The sequence below is a fragment of the Oxyura jamaicensis genome, chromosome 13, assembly GCF_011077185.1.
Source record: "Oxyura jamaicensis isolate SHBP4307 breed ruddy duck chromosome 13, BPBGC_Ojam_1.0, whole genome shotgun sequence".
NCBI lineage: Eukaryota > Metazoa > Chordata > Aves > Anseriformes > Anatidae > Oxyura > Oxyura jamaicensis.
The window spans coordinates 5,838,051-5,861,666 of record NC_048905.1 but is presented as its reverse complement, the minus strand read 5'-3'; the positions used below and the strand labels follow the sequence as shown (position 1 = coordinate 5,861,666).

The following is a 23,616-nucleotide window of genomic DNA, read 5'->3' as shown; positions in this document are numbered from 1 at the left end:
TTTGCACAACTTTTGTAAAAATAAATTACAAAGTTACTATAGAATCCATTTAAAGATAAAATCCTCAAAGACATCCTGGAGATACGTTAGTCCGAAATGCCAAGGGCCATAACATATATGAACCTAAAAACATTACTCAGAGATTAAACAGAGTGAAAATTTGTAAAATGTCACCAGTAAATAGTTTGACTCACATTTATAAAATATCTACACCCTAAAACCAAACAGAGAGGAAGTAGAAAATCATTAAATCCTTTCTTCTAGGCCAATGAGTAGCTATGAGCAGGGTCTCCAGAGAGCTGCCACACCGCAAACTAGCCTGTAATAACTGACCAAGGCTAAGTCAAACAGCATGTTTCACTAAATGAAAAAGATGAATCCTAGCACTACAAATCACCTGCAACATAGATATCCACAAATTATTTGAGCTTTCAAGTTAGGAACATACAGTCTGGCGTGGGAAAGGCTGATTTTTCTCCTGACTCCACAGTCTATAGATCAGGCAAAATATTTTCCATTACTCATAGAACAAAACCAGCTCTTTGCAACTAATGCAAACAACTCAAATGTCTCCATGCAGGCATCAATAGGTGCTTACCATCCAGACATGAACAATAATTACGACTCCTTATAATTCATTCACCTCCAGATTTTCCTCTGTGGCACCAGAGCCAGCTGTTAGGACAGAAGTGTTTTTTAAGTATTGAAACAAAATCCCCCAGGCTGTAATTCAGTCAGAGCACCAAGACTGACGTATCTGTGTTTCTTATAAAAATGCATCTACAAAGACTTTCAGTGTGATGCTTAATCTAAAAAGGGCATGTTCAGTGAACAAGTTCACAAGTGACCCAGAGGGAAAAGTGCCATTTCTTCAAACTCCAGCATCACCAAGCAACTTAGATGTCTTTTGGGTCTCTAGCTCAGAATTGCTATGAAATTTTAAATGAACTGCAAAGTGAATATCCTGGGAAAGTTTTTGGCCTATGTAAGGAAGAGAGACCACTGTGCACCCAGATTCACCAAGGAAACATTTGTCTCTGTGCATAAGCAGAAGAGACACCACAGAAATAAGCATGGAATGGGATGAATGTCACAACGTGTAAGAACAAAGCCAGCACAAAGCAATCTGCATAATGGTAACTACCAAATTGTGCCTTAGCACTGGCCAACCAGGAGAACAGCAAAAACTTCCCTCCCAGCTCCAAGCTTTTCCTCTGACACAATCCCACCGTGGAACATTTTTAGTTTCACTTCTCAGGATTAGTGAGAGAACTGTTTCAGAAATCAGTAGCAGTGTAGGGAGCTCTGCGGCATTCCAGTCGGCTAGGCCTCATGCCTGGGCACATGGATGGCTGATCCCATGGGGTCAACCCGCTGCCTCAACCAGCCACAGTCACCACGCTGCCACTGCTGATGTGCTCCACACCAAGTTATCTCTGTTTAAAGAAACTTCTGGGATGAGTGGTGCTGCCTCACTAACATGAACAAGGCCATAGCACCTGCCCGTGAGCTCTCCAGAGCAGATTGCAATTCCATCACATCGCCTCTGCAGATGTCTTCTAGCAAGAGTAAAACAAATCCATTAGGTTGTGGTGGTTTTATTGTGCTAGGCAGCTGAACACCACCACCGCTCTCTTACTCCTCCTCCTCAGATGAGGAGGGGAAGAAGTAAAGGAAAGAACAACTCATGGGTTGAGATAAGGATAATTTAATTAAAGAGGAAAAAATATTATTAAGGAAATATTATTATTAATTAAACAATTCAACTAAAGGGAAAAAAGGGAAAGGGGAAGAGGGAAGGGGAAAGGGAATAACAAAACAAAACAAGTAAAGGCTATGTGGAAGTGCAGAGGAAAGAAATTACTCTCTACTTCCCACAAATGAGCGATGCTTGACCACGTCCTTGAAGCAGGGCCTCAATGCACATAGCCGGTGTTCGGGAGGAGCACAGACATTTTCGCAACAAGAGCCCACCCCTCCCCTCTTCTTCCTTTTTCCACCTTTTATTGCTGAGTGTGACATCGTATGGTATGGAATATCCCTTTGGTTGGTTTAGGTCAGCTGCCCTGCTGATGTTTCTTTCTCATTTTTTTTGCCTACCCCCTAGGAGGGTTAGGGAGAGTCCTGATGCTGTGCCAGCACTGCTCAGCAGCAGACACAACACCGGCGTGATACCACTGCTGTTCTAGCTACAAGTGCAGAGCGCAGCACTGTATGGGCTGCTGCAGGGAAAGTTAACATCCCAGCCAGACCCAGTACAGAGGTGTACAGGTCAGCATAAGGAGATGCAAGCATAAAATTGAGGCAAGTCAATCTATCATATCCAGACCTCTGTCTAAGGCTGTCAGGAGTGCATTACAGCACAACCCAATCAGCAATTACTGTGCCTAATTCCTCCAAGACGGTCACCAAAATCCTGGTAATAGCCTTAAACTTCCTTTTCCTGTTTTCCATGTTTCTCCATCACAACTATTGATGGTGCTTTGTTTTACTGCATAGGTTTGGTTTCCTGTGCTATTTCTGCATGAGCCTACAGCAAGCTGTTTGCATTCCAGATCCTTCACTTTACTGTACTGCTGACACACTCCAAAAGAGATAGTGCCTCTGAACACGCAGTAGATAGCCCGTGCCATAAAAAACTTAAATCCAAGTGATGCAGCCCATACAAATTCATCTGCAAGGCAACAGAGCTAGTCTAGATGAGGCTTGTGGTACCTTATAAAGAAACTTTGCCTCAGCAGACAGCACATTTATTGATGTACCAGACTAACTCTCTCTCAGGTAGAAGTACCAGGCTTTCACTTAATTTCACTAATTGTCCCACCCCTAGCTCTCTACCTCTTTCACATAATAGAGAACAGCCTCTTCCTGTGTTGACAAGTGATATCCTCAGGGTCCTCCTTCAGATCTCACATGATCATTATTGGGCTCTGTTCCTTGAGTCATCAGGAGAAACAGGTCGACCCACGCAGGAAAATTTCTAGGTATTTGACACACAGCTCTATCTGTATGTCCATTTTTATTGTTCCTCTGTGTTGTTCAGATTACCAAAACAAACTCTTGGGCCTTCCAAAGGAGCCTCTGAAATAATGTGCCTCCCTCTTTGTATTTTATTTGCTGACGCACATTTACATGTATTTGCATGATGCAAACCACACAGAAATAATAACCACAATGTTATGAAGAAAGCTTGTCCAATAACATGAAAACGAGGAGGTGAAGGCAGTTCCCAGGCCAGCAGCACTGCCCAGAGCTGCCCTGCTCAGTCCCAGGCCAGCAGCCAGACCAGTTACGTGAGCAAGCGCCCAGCAGCAGCAGTGCTGTTTGCATTCTTATTTCAGTTCTTTTGAGAACTGCTGAGAATTTTTTCGGATGTTAGCTTCAAAGTGGGCCAGTGAGATCCATTGATGTTACCACTGCATTTTATGGAAGCGTTAGGTGATTGGAGATCACAAAGCAGTTCAATGGCAAAACCAAGCAAGAGCACAGTTTATCAGCCCTAGGTAGGGTATTATCCTAGGTGGAAAATACCCTACTGGCTGAAGCTGAAAGGAAAATGACTTCTCAGATCCTGCCCCAGCAGGTGCGGGGCAGGCTTAATGTCGCATGCTGACTCCAGCAGAAAACAAGCTCTCAAGGTGGGGAAAGAGGCACTAAAAAGGCAGGGGGTGTGGGAACAGATAATCTATTTTCTACTTAGTTCAAATTGGCAACCTTGCCTCTGTTCTCTTATCTTAAACATAAGGCATCACTTTATCTGGTTCAATAATGTTTCTTCTGACACATTTGTTCTGTAACAAAAGAAACTATTGACAGAAGAGGCAAGAGTAAAGAACCATTCTTCCAATAAATTAATTCTTCAGAGCTTCTTGTCCTTCAGAGCCTCTTTCTTTCTTTGGTGGTGGAGGAAAATGTTGCTCAAGACACCGCTTATTCTGAAAACTTTTTCTGATGAAGATGGAAAAGAAACTGCCTTTCCATTAAAAAGGTGTTTTTTTTTTTTTTTTTTTGTTTTTTTTTTTCTTTTCCCTGCTTCATGTTATCAATAGTGTGGAACTTGCATCATAGCAGATCCCATAACTCGTTTCTCTCTCCCATATGTCGGGATGAATATTTTATTCTGCGGCAGCTAATCACATTTTTAACATAAAGAACATTATGTTAACACCAGAGACAGCAGCATGTAATCCTTGACAAAAGATTTAGAACGCTCTAAAAACATACACAGCTCTTAACCAGACCCTTGGCTGCTAAGAACACGTTTTTTCCACTCAGATCTGAAGAAGATTCGGGTTTTTGTTGTTTAGCATACAAAACTTGGTAGGATTATGTCTCTAGCTTCAGGCAGTCTGCTCTTAATTTAGGAGCTGTGATTATTAATTTAAATGTCCTTTAGAGTTCTCAGTTCTTTCAACATCAATTCTTTCTATATCAATAAACGGATCATCATTTACTAATAATATTAGGAAGATTTAAATGCTCCAAGATTATTAAATACCTTAAATTTTAATCTGTTGTTTTAAAATATTTATTTTACTAGAAAACCTAACTTTCAGACTGATATTTTTGATGTTCAGCCTTTGTTCAAGCTAAAATTTCCAGTGGAAATATGAAAACTAAACCTTGTATTTATTATGAAAGTAAGAACCAGTCAATTATTTCTGAACTAAAAAACTTTTAAATTGTCAGAAATAACAAGTTGGCTAGAATTTCAAATACGTAGGAGCCTTGTCATCCTTACTTTGTGAAATTACATTAGATCAAAGATCCTTAAGGAAGTTGCTTACATGTAGCAGAAGTGAGAAGGGCTGTTGTAGGCATACAAGTGTGCTACTGTCAGGACCACTGGCCTGCCATAGGATGTGGCCCCAGCACCGTGCTTTCTGGACACCCCACAACTTTCTCCTGTTCTGTAGCTTTTTTTTTTTTTTCCAAGTACAGGAAGAGGGGAGGACTTATGGAAAGAGAGAAACAGGAAAGAGGGTAGCAGACAGAAAATCCAGACAAACCATGAACCCAGGCTGTTGCAACCACTGTACTCCTTGCAACAGCTTTTGTATTCTGAGCCTTTTAGGCTACCCTCAGACCAAGCTTTTCTTTCAGCTTACATAGGCAAGATTCCCCCAGATTTCTATTCACAGAATATGGTATTCTACCGTATTTATACATACTTCCTATATATATGTATAACTAAATTAAACATTAATAACTAAAATTTCATGATTCAACAAATGAAGCTTCAAGAAGCTTCAGGAAATATTAAGTCTAAGAATAAGATTGTACAGGACCCATCTTTTATCTCAATTTTGAATAGTTCAATAGGTTCTGGACTTTTTTTTTTCTTAATGGCAAAAGGTAGGGTATAAATGGTTGAAAACATCAGGGCAGGACGTCTGGGTGACACACTGCATCCCTAAAACTAGTATATACGTGCAGCTGGTGGACTGAAATACAACATAAGTGACTGTATCTTTCACAGGCTATTCGTACCAGTTAGATGTTATGTTGTGCTGGGAGGGTCTTTTTTTAAACCAACATTCAGAAGGGATGGAAAAGATGGTAATAGATGTGAAAAAAGGAACGGTTACAGAGTGTGGAGCTTGTCATTTCCCTGAGTATGTCTTTAGAACTGGCCAAAGGGTTGCAAGTATGGGAGTGCTCACTTGAAGTAGGTCCAAATCATGAGCCAGAAGAAATAATCATACAATAAGATTGTACTAACTTATGTCAAACCTGACTTTGTATCTGAAAAAGAAACATAAGCACATACTCAGAAAGAAACATTTAGGATGATAGCTTAAGGCTAATGACAAGCACCTGCAACGCGCCCAATAAATTTGCTATACCAGAGCCACTGCAAGCAGCTTTCTATTTCTTCACTGCTAAAATGAAACTGGCACAACGTAGACCAATAGAGCAAAGTAGACTTTTCAAAACTAAGGCTTACTTTCAGCGTTTCCTACCTTTAGTTGGTAGTGACGTTCCTTTCAAGCAGTCGACAGGATGACAAAGCAGCTGCCTGCGCTACGCTAGGATGTAACCACCGCAGAGCTGGAGCATGGGCAGCAGCTGCATCCTGCACACAAGCTGGTCACAGTGAAACACTTGGTCCTACACTCACTGGTTTTCAAACAGAAATTTTAAACCCTTCCCTCTAATTTGAGGACATATTGTAACATGACAGACCGTGTTCTTTTCCAGTTGCATCTGTTTACATTAAGGTCTACGATACTGGGGCCGTTCTCACCTCTCAGAAGCAGGTCCCTGTATCCTAAGGGAGACCCTGCTGCTGGGTGAGCTGGCATCCATCAGGGGTGAAAAAGAGATGCCAGCTGACTGTTACAGCCTCACTGACAGTAAAGCAGTGAGTCTCGTGTGACAGAGCAGATTTGCCTAGCCCAGGGGTGGCTACATCACGCACTGGAAGCAGAACAGTTAACTGCGGCAATGCAGAAGATGCCTGATGAATGAAATACCTCCTCTTTCTGCGGGGAGGAGGGGATATGTTTCATTAATTATTACCTTCCAGGGTATGCTGACTTGCTTCTGTCTGTGCTGAATTTCATGTAAACCCTCTGTTGAGTGTCACATACTCATACGCTGCCTGAAGTGCTAGATTTTGTATTTGGATATCTGGTGCAGCTGACAGATGTTTACAAACTCATGTATCTGCACAGCTTCTTTCTGCCTATCCATCTGTGCTCCCTGATAGACAGAAAATTATTCTACCTCAGGCTGGAATAACTTATGATTGTAGCATCAACTCTTATTCTGCATTTTTAGGTGGCAGTATTCATAGATTTTCAGTTACAGATACTATAGTGGTCATTCTAAATTAACCTGAGCTGTTTATTTAAGATTCAGCTATTTCTGAACAAGTGGCCATGGATATGCAGCACTGCAGCCATTTTTAGAGATGACAGAGCTGTGATTAATTAGGGCTTTTGGAATGTACAACTTGTCAACTTTGCAATTTAAACTTCAGGCTGGTTTGGTGTAATGCCTGAACTCTTTAAAATCCTTGTAAAAAAATAATACACATTAATCTCTCTGCTTTTATCAGTAAAGAGGAAGCTAGGTCCAGATCTTTGTGAAACTGTCTCATCTCAGAAGATGATCCTTAGCATCCCTTTCCAGCCCTCAGGGTAAGAGCCTCTCCGTTCTTGTTCAGCCAGTACTAGTCTGAGAGGTGACAAAGGAAGAAGTCCGTGTCCACTACCAGCACCTCTGAACAAATGACTCATTACAGATTATTTAATCCTCTTGGGAGGAGAGAACAGCAGTTTCACCTACACCAATGCCTTCCAGCAAGTCTCTCTCTTCAGGAATGCAAAAGGTCCTACATCTACATCTTCTAGTCTTCCTCTCAACTAATAGTAGGGCTTACAGTGTGTACGTTAGTTAAATTCCTCAAACATGAGCTGCTGTCACCCTTCAGTCCTGTACAATTGAGCTTCTGTACAATTCACTGGTGTGTTCCTTTACACTGAATGCTGATGGTGCACAAAAGCAGCAGGGGATTTTCCATGTTGCAGCAGCATTTCAGCATAGGAATTGGGATCTTTACCTGTAGGATGATGAGGTTTCTGAAATCTCTATTACAGGAAGGCCTACCAAAATGCCAGTCAGCTGGGGAGGGAAGATAAGGTCAGAAAATGCTAGTACTGGAAAAACAGAATTATTAGTCTAAAACCAATTTGAAGCTAATATCAAACTTAACTACAGAAACATTCTGGATCTGTAAAAAGCTGCATATGGAAGAAAAGGCAGCGCATGAGATCATCTCCAAATCCTTCTTCCAAGGAACTTGAAGGTATTTTGCACTGGGCTTGCGTTAATCTCTGCATTTAAGCATGCTGATGCCGTGTGGAAGCGTGCCCAGTGCAGCCCTTGGGGACACAAACCCCACGCGCCGAGGAGGAGCCGTTAACCCGCGATGAAGCTCGCACTCACCTGCAAGCCCAGTCCTGCTGGGCATCTCTCACGTAATCCACCTGGCCTTGCAGCAGTGCCACGGCGTGCCCATCTTTTACAAGAGCCCTGGTGTTGCTTGCCACAAGGCAGCTGGCATTTGCAGGCAGATCAAGTGTGGGCTCAAACTCTGTGGACGTCTGCCAGCAGCAGACCTGGAGGCGTCCCCCCCACAGCAACAATAACCAGTAGTACAGAGAAAATTAGAACCAGGGTAATTATTTTACCCATATTTACCTTAGTTTAGCACAGATACGGATATAATCAGCAGGGACAGGGAGGCAGGCTGGCCTTTTAAAGCACACCATGGAGGCAATGTGGGTTTAAGAAACCCACAAGCATGGCTCTAACCATTATTCAAGGACTCTCCATAAAGCAACATGACCTGCTCAATTTGAGCAGCCTAATTGCACAGAACTTAAAAAGGCTAATCACAGTATTAATTACCGATTGCCTAACACAGTTCAAGCCTCTTCTGTTTTCAAATTGTTCATAAACCGATACTAATTTTGACTGTGGTACAATTAAAAGTGTTTTTGTTATCCTGGTGAACTGAACTGCAACCAAAGCTGTTGAGAATAAACATAAAAGACGGATGATAAAGATGGTAATAAGCATATTGCTACTGTGTCTTGAATAGTCACCAACACTTCTTAGTGAATATCATCTTTCACAACAACAACAAAGGATAAGAGCACAAGGCTATTTCATGCAGTCATCAAAACAAAATGCACTGAATATTATATTTCATACTAAATACATTACCCTGGCAGTTTGACACTCAACATTTCAATAGATATTGCGTCTCTCTCAACATTCTCCCTGAATTTCTGCAGATGGACTTTTAAGTATCAATGGAAGATTACTTTACTTGTCACACTAAAAAGATTTTAAAGGATGGCTGCACACACTTCATTTTTAATTTTTTTTTTTTTTTAAAGGGAAATGAATCACGAATTGAGAAACACAGTTATACGGAAAGGTCAGATACTGTGTTGTGCAGGAGTCCTTTGTGTGTATCGCTCCTGCAATAGCTAGCTGCCTCTTGTCCCTCGTGTGCCCAGCAAAGCATCGCAAAGACCTGCTGGAGTAACACTATGCTAACCTAAACGATACCGAGCGAAGCTAACTGTGTTCCCAAATTGCATCAGACTGTTGCCATCTTTTATTTTTATTTTTTAAAACTATGCATAAATACAAAATAATGTCATTTTTCAGTGAAAAGAGCCACAAACAAATAAACACAAGGACAAAACCCAAAAGATTTTGGGTTTCATGATCTCAGAGGACTCCCTGAAAACCCAAGTACCTCTGAGGATCACAAAAACCGAAACAGAACCCAACAAATAAACCCCCACAAGCCAAAGACAGCACTTATTAGCCTGGAAAAAAACATGGATTTTGAAGTACAATCCCATGGTCCTGAGAACTGGTTTAAAGGGTTACAACAAGGTTAAGCAGAACAGGTATTTAGTGTACACCAGCCAACTAGAAAGTTGCAATGAAACAGCCCCCATCACCTGCCGCCTACCTTTTCATCTGCTCAAAACGAACACCAACGAGGTCGGAACGCCTCATCGAGCACCGGATCTCTACATGAGCATCGTCTCATCTGCTCTAAGCTTTGGTGGGCCGCTGCTATTGTATCCAGCAGCAATTAAACATCTTTGTAAGCCACTGCTATTCTAGAATTTTAAATTTGATTTTTTTTTAAATGGGGGAAGGGGAGGGTGTTTGTTCACCGAGAGTGAGTTTCATTACTCACATGGCAGATCTGCCAGTAGCAGACCATGGAATGGATTGTTACCTTTCCCTATCCATTTTGTAAAGATATTGCTTTCTTCCAGACTGCAAGCATCACTTCTAACTGGATTTTGAATTATAATGTGAACTTTACAAAATTATTGGTGCTATTCATATCACTAGTTAGATTCTATGGAATGGCAATATTTTTTGCCCTTCCCCTAACCAGCACCTCTTAGTGTTTTATATAAAACCACCATGGCTAGCAGAAATCGAACATTTCCAAGTAATGTAAAGTATTACATTGCACCGAGCAAACAAGGAATAAAACAGTTTTATACTTCTCCTTAAACTTATTTGCTTTTTGAAAATATTTATGCAGCACAGAAGGCACGAGGTTATTGAGAAATACAGCCAGTTCCTCTTCTTTAATTGAAACATTTATGTTTTTTGTTCTGCTAACAAAAAGCAATGAACAGTAATAACGTGAGATAAATATACAAGAAACTTATAGATATGATTGTAAAACAACATCATCCTAATGTTTTCATTTAATTACCCTGAAATGTATTCTATTTAATATTCATTACTCAAAAGCCAATTTAAAAGAGAAAGAGGTGAAGGGACTTATTCAGAAAGACGGACTGTCATTCACTGCAATAGTTATCTAATATACAGAAGTTAATAAAGCAGATTAATCTACAAGTCCCTTTAAGCCATCACTGAGTTTAGAACAACTGCCTCTTTGACCCTTAACCCTCCCGCTGTGCACCAGTAGCAGGTGCCAGCTGCACTAAAATGATGGCTGACGCATTTTAACGCAAAGTCTTTTCTTACTTTGCTTCTGACCAGCAGCTGACCCTGTAGGAACGATTGTTTCATGTGCTGGCCTAAAGGCTACATAAACCAGTAACTGATAAACAAAAGCATACATACACCAGCTGCCTAGCCCGAGGGTGCACATCCAACACTGACACCTCTAGCAGTTTGTGCTGCAAGCCGAATTGCAGCTTTTTGTTTCCATGCATGAATTCTGTACAATACTTGTTACTTCGCGGCCCTAAACTTCTCTCCATCCCCGAAACTGTTTGTGTAAACTATAGCACAGCTTGAATGATTAAGAGGAGATGCCCAATTTGATTTAGCACCATTATTAAGAGCGTGAAATCTTCAGATACATCACTAATGATGATGCATTTTAACATTAAAAGTCTTAAAATCAAATTACTCGATTCACATGACAACGAATCACAACAGGGCTTTAAACAAAGCAGGATCAGAAAAGACACTAAGCTCATTAATATTGTTTGATTTCTTAATTGACAGCACTCATGTAGTGAAAGCTATACGTTTAGCAATATTCTGGAGACTGTGGCCGCTGCCGCCTTTACACGTGTGCAGTGAGAAGCACATACAAGAGTAACCTATTTTTCATGAAGATAAGATGACTTTGACATAGTTATTTTGCTGATACAAATTACACAACCACAAAAACAATCAGAGTAATGATTAAATGCAGTTATGTACATGGGAGACTACTAGTGCAAATGTTAACATATTTAAATGGGTTCCCTTCATTAAAAAAAATTATATATGATATTAAACCATCAATCAAATCGAAACACTAGAGTCTCAACGTATTGTCACTGGTTAAAATAAATGACTTTGAGACTGAATTTTGGCTCACTCAATATGGTGCCTTTTCTGTTGCTTAGCCACCCAAGTCTCTGCTGGCTTGGGCTACAGCTGGTATATCTCCATCCCTTTCAATTAATAAAGAAAGTTATGATAGTATTGGATAATATTTCTAAATTGTGCTAAGAGGTTGAAAACAGATGTCCCAGGGAAAATCCCTTTCACTGCCGTATCAAACCTTTCAAGCCTGCAAAAGCTGAGCACTCTGGTCCTGATAAGCAGAGCCTTTTAACACATTTAATTTTTAGCAGAGGAACAGTTGTACCCGCGGGTTCGATCTGCTCTTAAAACTAAGCATATGCTCAAACATGTGGCTTAAGGTGCTCAGGCACTCAGCGCCTTGCACAACTGCCCTCTGTCAGTGCAATGCGGATTTCTTTTTGCGACGTGCTCATATGCAAGTGCTTCTGCACGTTTCTCTGCATAGGGCCAGGAAGCATGCATTATGAACACATCTCTGCATGTTTTTATTTCAATTACTGCACGTAGCTCTACACTAGCTGTATATGGCACCGAGGTTTATCTGAAATACAAAACCCTAACTGACTTTACTGCGTAAGAGGGGAAAAAAGGAAGGTGGCACTTTACAATATGTTTTTTATTTTATTAGTAATGCTTGATTTTTCATTGCAACTGGCATCTTTACTTTCTCTTTTACATTTGCTATGCAGTGCTGCCAGGCTGCTTCCTTTAGTGCACTTTTGTCACTTGCTGAAGTTGGAAGTGACGAGTGCTCGGCTCCAGCGAGCAGCCTGCATTAAGCTGCTGCACATCCTCCTCTTCCTGCACTACCGCCTGCCCTTTCCTTGCCCAAATCCCTGTCACTTTTCCTCTGCTGCAGCTCTCCTCACCTACAGCCCCCAGAAGGGCTCAGTGCAGGCACAGCCCCGTACCGACAGCCCTAAAATAACTGCTCAGCACAACCGCCCCCAGCTGTGGGCCCACCTGGGCTGGGAGTATCACTGGTCAGATCTAATGCAAATGTTTGCATAGCATTTGAATTTACTATAGAAAAAAAGTCCACGGGCTTATCCAGTACTTCTCCATACCAAAACTAAGAGTCTGATGTGTACAATTCCACAAGATGAGCATTAGTGGAACATAAAGGCAGAGTTTTAAACCCCCAAATTACACTTTCATTCATACAGTGGAGCAAACACTTGCTTGGACTGTTTTAGATGACATCAGAAAGTCGCTCCTGAAATAACAGCAAATGACAGTGGGAGCCTTTTAAAATTATTTATGAAAGTGCTTATAACACAATGCAATGGCAAGAGCTGACTGTAATACATTTAATATCGCTTTCTACCCATATATCTCAAATTACTTTACACATGTTAATTCAGTTTAGTTGTAAGACATCATCACGAAGCAGTTGTTCACAGATTAAGCTTGGACTAAACAGCTCGCCCTAGGGAGCAAAGCAGAAAGCAGGGCCACAGTCAGCAGCCCCTGTTGGCTTTGGAAAGACACCACTACTTACACCTAAACCTTGAAGTTGTTTCACCTCTGTGCTTCCTATTGCTCCTGTCTTTGTGCAGTCACCTACTTTTTCAAAAAAAATAATTCACAGAGTGTGGGATGTACCTAAGCAAACAAAATATCAATTAATAGGCTTTAATTATACAACTCCACTACTCCAGGGACTAAGAAAGACGCGAGCATCAGCCATGGATATACACCTATTTACTGAGCCGTATCCCGACACCGAATTGCCTCGTTTACCAATGAGCGAAGGCTCGGCTGTAACCTACAGGCAGAACGGCCGTGGCACTGCTGGGAACCACCAGGTTCCCCCACACCCCGCAGGGCCTCCAGCAGCACGGCCCCACACACCCATGCAGAGGGGCTCGGGGCAGGGCCAGCGTGGAGCCCCAGGCCCGCAGGATGTGAAACGTCCCAGGGAAAGGCCCCAGCAGCCTCTCACAGGCAAGCTCGGAGGTTGCTGCTGCTTGCAAGGAGCAAAGCTGGTGGGGCCGAGCCTCGCTGCAGCTCCTCAGCTGCCGCGATGACCTGAGGAGGGCAATTCCTGGAGCGCCCTTGGAAATTTTCATCATCCAACTACTTCTACAGATCCAAGGTGGAAAAATCCCATGTTCTAACTAGTAAATAATTGCAGTTATCATTGCACCAGTTTAGTCTAAAGAGCTGACAAACCCCTCTAAACTCTAAGCACAATTAGTCATTAGGGTCTAGTTTTTCAGCACTGTTAAGCAATTTGTAACCCATTGCTTTTAATAGGGTTATGCATTACTTAACCGACACAGATGTCTTGAAAACTGAAACCGCTGGTTATGAAGCAGCAACCTTGTTCATTAGCTTCCGTGATAGTCAAATCATCTATAAAACCAGTGTTTAATGGCCAGCCGATGAATAATCAATGTCTCACTTTTCATCTGAGTGTGAAAATGAGAATAATCTAATACATCGTCCCTCTGGTAGAATGCAAGGCCTTGGGTTCCGTTTCTATTCAGGGCTGATTTATAACCCAATGGAAACCTGATGTAAACATATGATCAATGAGTCCCATCATTGCTGATAATAACCCCCAACCGGCCCACTCCCTCATCTCAAAAGCCATCCCTTTAGGCTATTAGTTTCGTCCAGCTAATCCTCTCTACTATTTCTGCCTGCTGCTTTTACCTTGGCCATCCGTTCAGTCCGGCAGACTCAGAAGTAATTTTATACGCAGCAGAGAGCGGGTGGAATTGATTTTTCACTCAGTGCTCAGTTCCCATCTGAATAATTATCAATTTTACTGCCTCATAAAGGGAAGAGTCAAAATTTCAAATCAATTCAAAAGAGCTTCTGAGACTACAGAAACTGTGCATGAGAATAAAGGTCAAAGTTGTCAGTGACCCCGGGAGATGATGTCAGATATTAGTCCGCTGAGCAGTTGACATCAGAGGCACTCAATATGATACGACTAGTGCTAATGCAAATCATATTTATGCTGACTACTGGAGACCGGCCATTAATATTTAAAAGAGTACGTGAAAGCCTGCATTCAAAATAAATATAACGTATTCCACAGAATCTGAAGTTAATAAAGACAGATCACTGCCCGGTCATATGCTGTAAAGTGAAAGAGTACTGCGTATTAACAGGCAAAGTATTACGTTAGGGTTGCCACAGATGCAGCCAAGTCCAGTGTCTGGGCTGCTGCTCTGTCCTTTCTGCCCAAATCACAGTGCACGCGGCACAGTGCTGAGTAATTTGACATATCCAAATGCTGACTTCACTGCTAGTGTCCGTGAAACCCCTACTGGGGAGAAAACATGAGCGCTTGTAATATGACAAGGGAATCGTCCTGTTCTGATAATGATGCCAATAATAAACATCATTAATATTCTCCCAATATGCAATATACTGCCAAGAGTATATTAGTTACTTTTCACCTTCAATTAGACCAGTAAATGAATGACAACAATAATCATGTGATGAAGGTGACTGTATGCCAGCTTTTTTCCAAATGACAGCGTATCTATTAGGGAAGCAGAATGACGACCACACTCATCATTTGCATTTTGTTAATAACTTCCGTTTTCATTAAAAGCCTCCAGACCTGCAAAACGCATCTCCTGAAATGGCATCTTTGCAACTACATTAGGAATCCAAGGAGTCTAGTAAATATGCATCTTCAAATAGCTTAATGAGATTTTAAGGGAATGTGGCATGGAGCAAATGTGGAGAAACGTAGCTAAGATCATCCTAATCTCCTCTTAATGTATTCAGGCTACAATAAACTTGACTGAGCTGGGAAGGGGAAATCTTTCCTAAGTACTGCAGCGACCACTTCCTGTTCAGAAGTGAGATTTAATTTCTATCGTATTCACCTTTAACTGAAAAAATCCAACTATGAGTCACCTACTGTAAAGGAAACATTCACACTCAATTGCATACAACCATTCAATTTAGACATTTCATTACCAAAGTCTGTGGTTCAATGCCATAAATTGTTCTTCTACAATAGAGACTGTTCCTCACTGGTTTTCTACAGAAATGTGTTGATTATGTTGCATACCACATTTTTTGAGCAAAAATGGAAACCAAAGTTTTAAGATACTGTACAGCCAAGTTCAGTATCTATGCTTTCCACTATGACAAAAAATATCTTCAGTCTTTGGTTGTCATGAGAACACAGCTGAAGCTACTCTGGGTTGCATACCAGCCCAGGGAGATTTGTTCTGTTACTAAACAGCCTGTGCTACCCTGGCATTCAGTACCACAAGGTCCACAAAAAAATTATAAAATTAACAATATCCCAGAGAAAAGACTGACAATTCACCTGCTGTAGTACTTCCGGGTTCTGCTGCATGAAATTAAACAATCTTTGTCCATCCTGTGAAATTTCTCTACATCGTAGAGTCTTCTTGCCTTCTTTAGCTATGTGCTTGAAGAGGTATGTGACAATGTAGTCTAAACTAGCGCAACAGCTGGAGGAGACGATTGTATCTGCATAAAAAATGAAACAGTTCTGAAATTGTTTCCATAAAAGAATAAATAATAATGACATTTTATAGTACTCAGAGTTCAACTTTAATAATCTGCTTGACATTAGCCTAATCAATACATCAACAAGACTATTTTTGATGTATGAATGGACCTGCTTTGAAGACTGTCTTTATTAGCACACAGTGGTATTAAACCTTTGCTGTATTAAACCTTTCAGATTCCTGAAAACTGAAATTCTGTTTTGATCCATTTACCAAAAAAGTGAGGTTAAATAAGTAGAGCCGTTGCCCGGTTTTTTCCCCAAGCAGCATTTCACAATGCTCCTCTGCCCCAAACAGCCCACTGGCAATGTCAGATGGCACACAATGGACAAGAGCCACGCCAGGTAATAAGAGGGTGACCACAGAGAAGCCTGGTGGTCACTTTAGTTAACTAAAATTCAAGTATGTTAAAATATATTTAATCTGGCTGGCAACAACACAAATGCAGTCACTGACCAACACTTAATGAACGTCCCCAACACAGAAAGTCACAACAACAAGGAAGGATACTGCTGAAAAGCATAAGCAAAAGCCACTTCATATCTTTAGTTACTGTTTCTACAAGTAAGGGAGATTAAAAGCTTAAACCTATTTGCAAAGTAAATATGTCTGCCTGATTTATGTAAGTTATTTTGTTGCTAGGTGTTGCCTGCTGTGCTGCTGCTGTGAAAGAGGATTCTGTTCACTTGTGTGCATCAGCATGATGGCAATGGTCCTGGTTTCTCACGCACTCTCCTCTCATCTTCCTCCTGAAAACAGTGGTGAGCCCTGTCCCCTGTCCAGCTGCTGTCTCCTCCTGCCCTGACCCGAGATGCTCCCAGGCCCTAAGGAGGGCTTCCACCTATCCTCCCCACTCCATCTCTCCTGATGAGAGCCACGGTGTTAATGAGCTGCCAGCTCCTCACCACACTACCACCAGCTGAAGCTCTTTGCATCCTTGCAGGGGTTTGACATGCTGGGTGCAAGGTTTAGCCGGAACTGATATTCCCTGCAACTGCAAAACCAAACCCAAACATGTGGATTTCGGCCCCCATCCAGCTCCCAATGACTTCAGCTAGAAGTTGTCTGGGCCTTTTATAGTTCACAGCATTTATTTTAGATGGGCCACTGGAGTAAGAGATGTGTGGGGGTTGCAAAAGGAATTAAACTGTTAAAATGCTCATTCTGAGGGAAAAGGGATTAGAAGGATCCAATTAAATGTACCTTGAATTCTTTAAACTATGCTAATTTGGAGGCCTGCCAGCCTTGCAGTGTTCATTTAAACACATCCCTCTAGACACTGAAGTATTTTGATCTGTGTCTGTTTTAACTCCTTAAGCTCTGTGCCAGCATTATTAACTCTTTGCCATCTAAAAACTAATTGTATTTTGCTAGCAGTTTGAAATAAAGGCTAAAGAAGCAGTTGCTAACGAAGAAGCTACAAAAGGTCTCCTAAGACCTGATCTTCCAGAGGTGCCAGGTGACTTAGCAGCAGAAGCTGAACGTGGTCTATCAGACCCCAGGAACGAGCTGCAGGGTCCTGACTCAGTCTCCGACTGACCCTGGACATCCCAGGACTGCATTCAGAAGAGCCGAGTCCTAAGAAATGCTACCTACAGAAAGCTGAGTTCAAAGTTATGAGTCCTGCCAAAGTAAAGACTGCAGAACCTGGCGCTCATCATGTTCTCAACCAAAACAGTCCTGCATATAAACTAGAAATGCAATTCATAGTGGAATTGAATCACCATCAATAACAAGTGAGAGATTTGAAAATACATATTTCATAGGAAGGCTCTGCTGTATTTCTAAACCAGTGCTTAACTCTATTTCTTTTTAAATTGAATAATACAAAGTAAATCACTATCATCAGTTTACAAAACAGCAGTAGTTCTAAACATGCTGATACTGTACAAGTAGATATTTTACATTCGACAGTAAGTGATTTTAGCAGGACAGCAGACAGGTCTATGCTATCATTTGCTCATGAGAATCTGATATGAGTGTTAAGAGCTACTTAAATTTGCCCATAACTATATATCAAATATGCTTCCCTATGCTCATTTTTCCTTTTGATTGCAAGGATATAACAGACAGGGAGCGTCAAGCAAACTCCCTTGAATGACTCTTCTGGGCATGAGGAACCTCGTGCTGGAGCAGGCTAGCATGCTCACTAAATCTTAGTGAGACAAGTCAGGCAACCAAATAAATAGAACAAACAAGTGCAACAAGGAGCTACCATTTCTGGGCTGTGAACAGAAGAAATGGATGGAGAAGACATAAGATAGAATAATAAAAGACACGGAGGTAAAAGCTTGGGATAATCACGAAAAATGCAGTCAAACCACACTTCTCATTTCTGGTTAGCTCAGCTCCACCACCTGTGAACTAATCATCTGGACTGTGAAGCAAGCAGGCCGTGGCTGCGGCAGAAGCCAGGAGCAGCTCCGGGTGGGCAGCAGGGATCCAGCAGTAGGAATCCAGCAGCAGGTCCGCAGCTCTGCCCAGCAAAACTGAGCTCCCAGGGCTGGATAGCTGGTGGTGGGGAGGGGACAAGGGCGACAACCCTGGTGCCAGTCACCATCACATTCAGCTGCCTCTTTTAATACTTTCATTTCTTCTTTGCCAGCATGCATTCATTTAATGTGTTTAGTGCTGACTGTACCTGAACTTTTTTTTCCCATCTCCATGTTTTCGCATTACGTATGTAATTCCAATTAGCCATTAGCTCAAATAAGTGGCAGCAGAGCTTGTATGTTAGAACGAGTTACATTATTACGAAAAAGCCAACAAAGAAACCAAACAACTTTTGGTCTAAACAATATGACAACAGCATGCTGAAGGGGAATTATTTCTGAATGGTTCAATGACCTTCCTGAATCTCTGCAAATTAAAAGATTTTGTTTTGTTTTCCACATAAAGGTAAGGAGAGGGAGTTAAGTGGTATTTTCCCTGTCCATCAATCGCTTACAGTTCAATACCAGCATTATTTGCCTTTGAGACTAAACCTAGAAAGTAAAACGATTTAGCAATTTAACATCTAAATTAGGCAGCAAGACAGAAAAAATGTTTTACTTTTTCCTCAATGAATAGCATAGTACACTATTAATCATACGAGAATTAGAAAAGCTTTGCAGAGATTAGTGACAACATGCCAGGCAGACTACATTAAAAGGCTCTGATCCACTGAGTCAGCTGTGAAAAAGCCAGGTAAACACTTTAGAAGAGAACTATTGGAGTGTTTATCCTCACAATAAAAGCTTAGATGAGGGCTTCCATTACAGCTGATTTACAGCTAGGGGCTTCCAAAGGAATACATATTCTTCCATGGTATTTATAAAGTGTGGAATCAAGCAAGGTATTTACTCAGAATGAACACTCCTAAGAAATAAGGATTTGGGGAATGTTTATCCTACAGCTGACAACAATGAAAATCTTAAACGTTTCACACAAGTGAAGGGAATAGAGAAAATACAAATGCTTTTTTTTTTTTTTTTTTTTTTTCTGTCAAACAGAAGTGATCTTCCAGTATTTAATTTTTAAAATAAAAAAACAGCAATTTCATTTTTATAAACATTTCTGAAAATTTGCAGAGAGATCTGGACAGGTTGGAGAGCTGGGCGATCACCAACCGCATGAAGTTTAACAAGAGCAAGTGCCAGGTCCTGCACCTGGGATGAAGCAACCCTGGCCATACATACAGACTGGGCGATGAGATGCTGGAGAGCAGCCCCACAGAGAGGGATCTGGGGGTTGTGGTTGACAGCAAGTTGAATATGAGCCAGCAGTGTGCCCTGGCAGCCAGGAGGGCCATAGCCTGGGGTGCATCAAGCACGGCATCGCTAGTAGGGCAAGTGAAGTGATCGTCCCGCTCTGCTCTGTGCTGGTGCGGCCTCACCTCGAGCACTGTGTGCAGTTCTGGGCACCGCAGTACAAAAAGGATGTGACACTGTTGGAGAGCATCCAGAGGAGGGCGACGAAGATGGTGAAGGGCCTGGAGGGGATGGGGATGACGTATGAAGAGTGGCTGAGGTCACTGGGCCTGTTCAGCCTGGAGAAGAGGAGGCTGAGGGGGGACCTCATCGCGGTCTACAACTTCCTCGTGAGGGGGAGTGGAGAGGCGGGTGACCTATTCTCCATAAACACCAGTGATAGGACCTGTGGGAACGGGGTGAAGCTCAGGCAGGGGAAGTTCAGACTAGATATCAGGAGGAGATTTTTTTACTAAGAGGGTGATTGCGCACTGGAACAGGCTCCCCCGGGAAGCAGTCACTGCACCAAGCCTGTCTGAATTTAAGAAACGTTTGGACTGTGCACTAAGTCACATGGTCTGAACTTCTGGGTAGACCTGCGCGGTGCAAGGAGTTGGACTTGATGATCCTTATGGGTCCCTTCCAACTCAGAATATTCTATGATTACTTATATGTTCTAATTAATTTAAAACACAATTCCCCCTCAGATGGTTCACAGCCCTAAGCCCTATTATTCTCACAGTGTTCTTGTGGCACTGATGTAATTCAGTGAAAGAGGCAACACTTGGGTATACTTACCCATTTACTAAGGGCAGAAGGATGCATGTGACCAACTAACACAGAAGAAACAAATTTTTATTTCACTGCCTGACAATTGGTAATGCCCAAATACCAAAGCCGTAGAAGAGATAAAAGATTTAGAAGAACCAGTTTAAGAAATTGCACTGAGAGGTAATGAACTCCGGAGATGATTAAAAAAGACCTGTAAGTTAAGAGCTACAAACTCAGCAAAAAGTAGTTCATCTGGACATGGCATTATAAGAGTGTGAAAAATTATTCAATACATAAATAAAATTTCAAGAACATAAATGAGGAATATAAAGACCTACATCAATATCATTTTTTGATATCTGCAGAATTAAGAAATGTGGTATTGAGGAAAAATTATCACTATCACTTCAACATAAGAAGTAAAAAAAATAAAAAGTATTTTCTAGTTGACTAACTACGGTAAGTACTTATTATTTCTAATGTGCAATAAATGTTCACAGAGATTAAGGGCTGCATAGGCATTTAGACAGAAAAAAATATTTTAGAAAGCTAGAGAATGAAAGTAGAAAATCTAGGGAAAATACCAATGGAATCCTACAGGTGGTGGCAGAAACCAAACAGAACCAACCCTCCAGTCCAAGCTCCTGTTCAAAACAGTGTCAACGTCACACAGGTTGCTCAGGGCCCTGCTTATTATCTTGGAATATTTTCAAGGATGGAGATTCCACATCCTCTCTGGGCAATATGGAAACGGCCTGGTCTTAGACAGATCCTGCAAGTCTCAAAGACTCAAAAATGACTTTGGAGGAATCAGACTAAATGTAGAAAAAAAGGATAAACTAAGCATAATAGCTTTTGATGGACTACATCAAGCTGTCAGGGAAGTTAAAAATCCTAACTGTATTTTGTATCCTAACACTGTATTTTGGTCTTGTACATTTGCACTTGTTTTTAGGTACTTAAGATGAAAAAATCTTATTGACTAAGCAAGTGTATAGTTTATAAAAAGTGAAAAAAGGGAGTTATTCTTTTGTTGATATTCTTCTAATTAGAAAATCAGGAATTTCACCAAATAGAAGTCTCCCAAGAAAACATTTTCTTTCCTAAAAGTTAGTAATTCCTCATGACACAACTCCCAGATACCGAAAACACAAGACTTGTAAACTACAATTGGAAATACACACTTTTCTTACTCCTCCTCAACACTTTTTGAGATGGGAAAATAAACATAACACATGAAAGCTGCAGCTTATATAGCTTTTAAATTTTCTTCTCTCTCTTTTACATGAATTCAAATTGGGTTTCAAAGAGATGGTTAAAGTAAACTTGGTATGCTAGTGAATTATTAAAATGAATATATTCAATACCTCAAATGGAAGAGATGTGATGTGGAATAATACCAGAGATCAGGAACAGAGCTTACTAAACTAGTAGCTGTCAGTCAAGCAAGCATTGAGTACAACATATCCATTTGCAAACAATCAACAGGTAGGCTCGCAGCAGAGCCAGCCGATAGGCAGAAACTGCTGTACCATCATTACAGGTGACAAAGCACTCAAAATATCTGGGAGAAGATGGATTTCAGCATTATATAATAAAGTGACCTGAATACTACTTTACTACTGTTGCTTAGCTATTTACTACCCATTTTCTTTCTAAGAGCGGTTTCCGTCTTGCAGCAAAAACTGCTGAATGTGTTTAACATAGCAAATGCTTTGCGAACCTTGGTGCATTCATGCATTCCTGTGGGGCTTGACTGACACTTGGCAGTAATGAGAAACACCAGCTATTATGGAATAACATCCATACACACTAATGTTATACATTCCTGTTTTTTTTCCTTAATAACCTCCCTAATCAATACATACTACTGTAGGGTTTTAAACAGCTTCTCAGTTGAAAACCATATAACTGCACGGTATTCCAAGGTCATCAGGATATAACTGCATGTTTTATTTTTTTTTTCTCCCACATGCCCAGTCTCCTCTTCCATATTCCAAATGAATTTAAGCTATCAAAAAAGAAAACCCATCAACCCCCCAAATGTTTAAACAGTCATCTGGTTAAAAATTGTATACTAAATGGTGCAAGAGAATAAAATGAACTGCAATCAAAGTGCTGCATTTTTATTGTTACTCCAGGTATGCTTCCGTTACACTGATTCCACTCTGAATTGCATTTAGGAAGTACTGAATAATTAAAAATCTAGTTTATTTTTTCTACTTAAAGGCATCCTGAAATTTCTCCAATCATATCACAGCTGTGTAGAATAAGCATGTATACAACAGCTATGTAGAGCAAAGAAAAAACCTGGCAGATTCCTGTAGACGTACTAATATATTTTACTTCTGAGGAACAAATGCATGAATTTCCAGTACAATTCTAATGGAGGCAAATGAATAATTTTACTTGTTCTGGTTTGTAAGAAAATATCATTTTAAAATACCACCTGCACAAACCTACAGGTTAGATGTTCAAAAGAACTTAGCTCCCTTAACTGAAGAGACTTAAGATGTTCAAAACCTAGCATCTTCCACTGTCACTTGATTTTAATTTTTTAAGGTATGAATGAGTGTCCTAGTAAGGTCTGAGCTTCTTTGAAAATCTCCCCATTTACTTTAACAATTACAAATAAACTCCAACTACATATTCCTTCAATTCCTTCTTCAGCTGTATGCAAGCAACGCTTACCTATTGCAGTAAGTCCTTCAGATATTGAAGTAAGGATATAGATTAGGACACGAGGCTCTAAGCTGGTAATGAAACTCATGTGATCCTGGGTCACACATTCCAAAAGTGGGTAATAAGACTGGCTTAGTTTTCGATATTGCTGGGGGGGGAAAAAAAGATATACATTGATATGGATATGATGATTAACTAATGTTAATGATATTAACAGATGACACAAGATGATCGTATTTTTATGATGTGATAAATTCTAATTTATCCGTTAAATCAGAACATTTAGAGAAACAAGATGTTTTCTTGTCTCTGGTAGTTTTTAACTTTTCAGCTTTACCATAGGATATAAACTCTATTAGTGTAAAACAAGTTCTGGATAATACTGTCATACTTTGACACTCTACACAGCATTCAGTCTAGTAAAAGTAGCGTAACATCCTGTTTAGACGGTCAGTTAGACAGGATTGGTGCCTGTACCTTACTTTCTGCAGGGAATCTTACCGAGGTTTATCACAGATTTCCCCAGATCA

The 23,616-nt window shown here is 40.9% G+C and overlaps 1 protein-coding gene across 3 annotated transcripts in view; it reads right to left on the bottom strand.

Annotated features, from left to right (window-relative positions):
- RANBP17 (RAN binding protein 17) overlaps positions 1–23,616 on the bottom strand; it is a 169,213-nt gene that overhangs the window by 8,463 nt on the left and 137,134 nt on the right. For 2 of the 3 annotated variants that reach the window (XM_035338439.1, XM_035338440.1), the window contains 2 exons: positions 23,096–23,234; positions 15,698–15,864 (listed from right to left, as the gene is read on the bottom strand). In XM_035338439.1, coding sequence (XP_035194330.1) covers positions 15,698–15,864; positions 23,096–23,234 — 306 coding nt within the window. The remainder of the gene's footprint in view (positions 1–15,697; positions 15,865–23,095; positions 23,235–23,616) is intronic. The other variant, XR_004754341.1, reaches the window with a different exon arrangement.